This window comes from Emys orbicularis, chromosome 4, assembly GCF_028017835.1.
Source record: "Emys orbicularis isolate rEmyOrb1 chromosome 4, rEmyOrb1.hap1, whole genome shotgun sequence".
NCBI classification, from domain to species: Eukaryota; Metazoa; Chordata; order Testudines; family Emydidae; genus Emys; species Emys orbicularis.
Genome location: NC_088686.1, coordinates 132,628,622 through 132,634,621, shown reverse-complemented (window position 1 = coordinate 132,634,621; position 6,000 = coordinate 132,628,622). Strand labels below are relative to the sequence as shown.

The window sequence follows — 6,000 nt, the reverse complement described above, 5'->3', positions numbered from 1 at the left end:
CACTTGCTGTCTGGTCACCCTACCTGTGCTGCTAAACACCGAAAACCAGAATATGGCACCTCCCTTTGAGACAGAGCCCAGCTGCCCAGTATGAATCCAGCTCTCAATCCAAACCTGTGTGTGTGTAGGGGGGTGATCTTGGGTTCGGTGTTGGGCTCATCTTTACCTGAAAAATGCCAACGATTTTTCTTCTACCACGGCCCAGAAACCAATAGGAGTCAGGCACCGAAATATCTTTGAGGCTCTTGCCCTCGGTCTTGCTGAGAGTTTGTGCAGCACACCCAGGCCCCCGTCCCGAACGGGCTCTCTGGCTGCTCCTATACCGTCGGTGTTACCAAAGCAAAGGGGATTGAGAGATGAGCAGCTCTGGTGAGGATGGAGCTGGAGAGATGAACAGTAGGGGGAAGAATGAAGAGAACTCAGTATTAAGAGCTTTGCTAAGTGGTGGCTAAGAGACAGTGAGGTCCTGCTAATTGCCTGCAACTCTTGGAAAGGCGCCGATGGAAGAGGATGGAAGAGGAGGAATCACGTGGGTTGGGACAATGGGAGTTTTGAGCAAAAGCAAATTTCTCAGCAGCAAGAGGGATCAGTCTGGAACGGTCGCCCTGGGGCAGAGGTGGCTGGGCCATTGCTTGAGTCGTTTAAGATCACAGACCAAAGCCCTGGAGACCAGAGTCTGCAGGATAGACTAGATGGAGAAAAGCCTGGGGTGTCCCATCTCTGTCCGCACGGATTCTACCTCCATTGTTAAGAGCCGCGGACATCATCTGTGTCCATTTGTCACTTCACCCCTGCCGTAATGCTCCAGTGCAGCTGGACCGATTTCAACCGCTCGAGGGGCATAACATCAGCAGATTTGCGTGAGGTAAAGCTCATAGCCAAGAGTAGCAAAAACCAGCGCCCAAGGGGATTGTGCGCATTAAACCAGCCAATGGAACCTTCTGCTACAGCCAAACCTATCCTCCCCCCTGAAGTTCCCAGTGTTGGTATTGGGTTACATTGACAGGGTGCACGTGTCCACAATTACACACAGAGAGCGAAGCGAGCACCTTAGATCTGCACAGGAAATTGCTGCAAATCCCTGGCAGTGCCGGTCCAAGGGTCTGCCCTTGGGAGGGTCACAGATACATTTCAATGGGAACGTCCCCCCATGCCTACACACACGGCATTGGGGGGGGGGGGGAGCGGGGAAATGCACCAGGCCAGATTTTCCTTACACCAAAAGGCCTCTTGGGTTGGTTTTAAGCCCCCAGAGAGTCAGGGACAGAGAGATTCTGTGCACAGGCCTCGGTCATACCCCGAGACACCATGTGCCAGACCCCCCAAGCCCTGCACCCCGAGATAGCACACGACTGAGAAAGGCAGGTCGGGTGTTGTTTTGTGTCGTCTCCGAGCAAAAGCAAACCGGAAAGATAGCAGCACCTGCCTCCTGCCAGAGAGGCCCTTTGGGAAAGCAGGGCAGTGGGTCCAGGCCGAAGGGGAAGCAGCTGATCGCACTCTCCCTATGACATGTTAGTGCGTGGGGCCAATCTCCACCAGCAACGAAGTTCGCCCTTGCTCCCCGCTGCGGGGCAGCCCATCGAGCCAGGAGCCCACTGTCCTGCCCTCCCCACCAAGATGCCAGGCTGCTGCATCTGGCCAGATCCACAGGGGCTCCAGTAACACCAGCATTAGGCACTGGCTGCCCTACTCCACACCTCCGCCCTCCATCGCCACCAGGGTGAACTCAATGCAACAGGCTGCAGGATGGGGAGAGCCGAGACCGGAGCTACTGCTCTCTCCTCCACTCATGCATTGTTCACCAGCGTGTGCCCATAGCCACCTCCCCAGCACAGGTGGCAAGCTGCATGGGACAGCGTAGGCACCTGGGCAGGGCAGGCCCATGGGATCAGACCTGTCAAGAGACCAGGCTGGTACAGCAGCTCTGGCTGTGGGTGGCACCAGGTGGAGCGCGATAGGGCCAGGAGTTTGTCTAGAGGACGTATTTGTAAGTCATGTCCACGGTCACGTAGGGACGGGGTGGATTCTCCGTCACTTGGAGCCTTGAAATCGTGACTCTTTACATGATCCGCTTGAGCCCAACCATGAGCTTTGGCTGGCGGCAGGAATCCCTGGGTGAGGTTCTCTGGACCCCCAGAAGTGTAAGCAGGGTCCTGGGGTCCGACAGGCCCTTGGAGGCTGAGAGACCTTGTCCAGAACTGCCTGGTTACGGATGCTCACGAGACCCAGCTCACAGCCGGCAGCGACGTCAAACCCGAGCACCGCGGGCAGAGGCCAGGGATGCATCTCTGTTAGCAGCAGGCACCCCTCCAAGTCATGGAGCCGGACAGAGATCGACCTATCCCCGCCCATGGGGAGCTGGGGTGGGTGCTAGCCGAAGCCCAGCACTCCACAGCAGGGAGTGTGGTGGGGCTAGGACTGCGTTTCCAGTTCGGCTTTCCTCCCTGCTCGCCGGAGAGCGGTGAGGGCCTTGGCGGTCCCTGAACGTACGTCAGTGGAACATTTATGCAGGACAGGAGCACCGCAGGCACCAGCAGAGATGGGGATAAACACGCCCCCCCCCCCCCCCGGTTACACATATTGACTCTGTTTGGCGCTCATGGGCTGGGATCCAGCCACGTACCCAGTGAATTGGCCAACACGTGCCCTTGGCTCATACGCTCCAGGCTGCTCCGTTGGCAGAGGTAATAAGGCAGCATTGCAGCACCATGGTTCGTTCCCCCCATTCCACAGCCACCTCTTCTGGCTGTACAGTTGCATATTTCTTTTGCAGGCCTTGGCTTGGATCTTCACAGCTTGCAGAGACAGCAGCGCAGATTCAGTCCGCAGCACGAGGCAGGGCAGCTTCCCAGACTGGGGCTTCTGCTCCCTGTGTGGTCCTGGGCGAGGGAGATCCCTTGGCAGCTTCCTGCTCCGGGGAAGGGACGTGCCTCCGCCCACAGCTCAGCTTGAGCAGCTCAGGCTGAATTCCAAGCAAGACCACAGGCCGCTTGCCAGAGACTCAACCCGAGGTGTGAGTCTGTCTCGATTGCTAGGAAACAGCACCCACTGGGCTATTATCCCTCGGGTCACGAGTTACTGGCCCCCTGGGCTGAGTATATGAATGGCCTGGGGGAGTAGTTGCCTAGAGGATGTGTCTGCACATCACCAAGTCCCATGGTCACCAAGGGCCAGGGTACGTTCTCCAGAACTTAAGAGCCTTTAAATCAAGACTGAGTGTCTCTTTCTAAGCCATCACACTCAAGCTGTGGGCTGGATGCAAGAATGGGGGATGGGGGGGGGGGGGCGAGTCCTCTAGTCCGTGCTATGTAGGTGCTGAGCAGAGATGAGAATGGTTCCCTTTGGCCTGAATGTCTAGGGCTGCTATCTTGGGCTATTTCATGGCCTTCTGAGGTCTAGAAAGCTATCGATGACAGATGCGGGATGGTGCCATCCAAACCAACTTAGGACTCCTGAGACGAGAAACCCCTGCAATGTAATGCACACCAGCGGTACTGAACCCACCGCATGGATGGACCTAAGCCAACGCTCCCAGCCTGCCCTGGGGCCTGAGGGAAATGAGGAAGGGCTCTCCAAGGGCGTTGGCTGGGGGAGGAGGAGGGGGCTCTTTCACTGGTTCCCCTGCTGCTGTGCATGGAGGAGGGAGGCCCATGTGCTGCCCGCCCCTTGTCTAGATGCCACCTAACGGCTACTGAGATCTCTATGCTGGACATGGAGCAAGAGCTCTGCATGCACTAACCATGCATGGAGATGTGTCATAGGCAGGGCCTCCTCTGCCAGCCCCCTCACCTCAATGTCCTGTCACCCTCTACCCTAGCCAGCTGAGAATGCTCATGGGGGATGGATGCTACCAGCTCTGCTGGCTTGGTGGGAGATTGTCACCATCTCTGGCTACTCCCTCGGACTTGAGCCGCCAGGGGCCGCAGCAGCACGGTCTCTCAGCTCCCACTGCCAGGGCCTGGCCCCCGGCTATGGGCATCTTGTGCTTATAAAAGATGGGTGTCACAAAGTCAGGGGTGGGGAGGGGAACCCCCCCAGCCAGTTGTGCTTCTTTGTGAGCGTCGTGCTGCCGACTGAAGCCACGTTGAGTCTGACAGGAGCTGCAAGGGGGGAAATCAGTCACTGGAGAGCATCCAGTCAGCACCAGTTTCATCACCGAGGTGACTGGGGGTGGGGGTGGGGGAGGAAGAGGGGAGAGAAAAAAACAACAGCTACAAAAATAAACGAGTCCAACGGAAATGGAAAAAAGGAGTCAACTCAATACGAGGCTGCCCGCCCCTCCTCGGGCCGCAGCAACGGGGAGAAACCAACCAGAACCAGAGGAACAAAGGAAGAACTGAACTCTGTCCAAATCAAATGGGTGGGTGTGGGGGGGAATAATATAACCAAAGCAGGGTTTATTGGGAAGTCCTGGTTTAAATGACGGTCATGCAGATTAAATAAGGGATGTACAAAGACAGAGCTGAGAGTCCGCTTCCTCCTCCCAGGCCTTCGCTTGCACTGGAGTTTGTTGGGTGGCTGGCGCGGGAGACAGTGGAAGCCGGTGCCCAGAGGGTCTCTGACAGTGCGACTCAGACACATTCATCAGGAATTTGTTCTTCTCTTTGCCCCGCAGATTGTTTAATTAAAACAACAACAACAAAAAATCCTCGTTCTGGGGCTGCATGCTCCTCCCTGCCCCCCCCAGCGCACCCCGGGAGGGGTCCCGCGGGGTCCCCGCCCCATGCAGGTGCCTGCCCGTTGGTGCCAGGGAGTCTGTGTTGGCTGCATTCGGCCCCCAATCCCCAGGAGTTTGGGACAGAGACAGAAAAACCAAGAAGAAAAACCAGGATTCTCCTACCGCCAGAGTCAAGCTGGGAGGCAGGTGCCTCGCGCTTTCTCGGGGGCCGAGCCCTGCTGCCCCCATGCCCAAAGGGGACGTGCCAGAGCCCTGCGTCCCCGCCGCTTTCCAGCCCCGGCCGCACACTCCCAGGAGACCAAACGAAAAGCAAAACCAGCCCGCGGGGACGCTGGCGGCCGAGGGCGGCGAGCTCCCCTCCCCGGTGTGGTGCGGCCTCACGGCGTTGGCTGCAGGTTGGGATCCACCAGGGTCTCTCGGTCCGGAGACTCGATGTAGTTGGCTGCTTCCTGGAGCTTCAGCAACATGGCCATCTGCGCAGGAGGTAAGGGCACCGAGAGCGGGTCAGCCAAGCACGTCCGCAGAGGGGCACGGCCAGCGCCCCCCACACCTGACCCACAGCTCCCCTCGCCCTTGACCGTCAGCCAGTCCAGTCCTGCCCTGCGGATGCCCCTCCAAACCTGCCCCAGCCCTCAGCTCTACCAGAGCCCCCCACTCCTGACCTGCGGAGTCCCCACCCCACGTTCTCATCCTTCAGCTGGAGCTCTGTGACCCAGGAACCTCTCGGTGCCAACTGGCGCAGGGATACACAGATTTTCATAGGAATCCCCTGGGTCAAGTAGACACACATGAGTTCACCAAAGGGTGGCAACGTGAGGTCACAACTGAGAGCCAATAGCCTGCTGCTCCTCGTAAGCGTTGCAAGATGCGAGTAAGGCGAAGACTGAAGAAGTTACGTGTCTACACTGAAAATTATGGTCGGAAGGGAAGGCTGGTCAGCCCAGGAGGGATGCAGGGCAGGTGGGTTCTTTCCAGGCAGGGGGTAACAGATGCTTCTCTCTCGGTCTGATGGGGTGTGTATTGTGCATTGCAGGGCTGACGAGGGATGCCTGTTTGCAGACGAAGCCAGATACCAGCCTGCTTGTACTGGGCCCCATCTGCCATGCGTTTCGGCTTGCTCCCCCCAGCACCCGTTATACGGAGTGGCCCCGCTATCAGCTGCGTGCTCAATGGAATCTGTCTCTGGGGAGCATCTCCAGCCTGAGACATCCCTGGGGGCAGGAGGGGAGGTTGCTCTGTGACGGTGTATGGACAGACACCTGGGGAGGATGGACTCACCTCCCCACCAGCCAGCTGGTCAATGGGATGCCCCTGTGCTCCCC

At 58.1% G+C, this 6,000-nt stretch overlaps 1 protein-coding gene across 1 annotated transcript in view; it reads right to left on the bottom strand.

Annotated features, from left to right (window-relative positions):
- Nucleotides 1-5,055: 5,055 nt before the first annotated feature.
- NAV1 (neuron navigator 1) overlaps nucleotides 5,056-6,000 on the bottom strand; it is a 202,768-nt gene continuing 201,823 nt past the window's right edge. Inside the window, exon 31 of the mRNA XM_065402683.1 lies at nucleotides 5,056-5,151. Coding sequence (XP_065258755.1) covers nucleotides 5,056-5,151 — 96 coding nt within the window. The remainder of the gene's footprint in view (nucleotides 5,152-6,000) is intronic.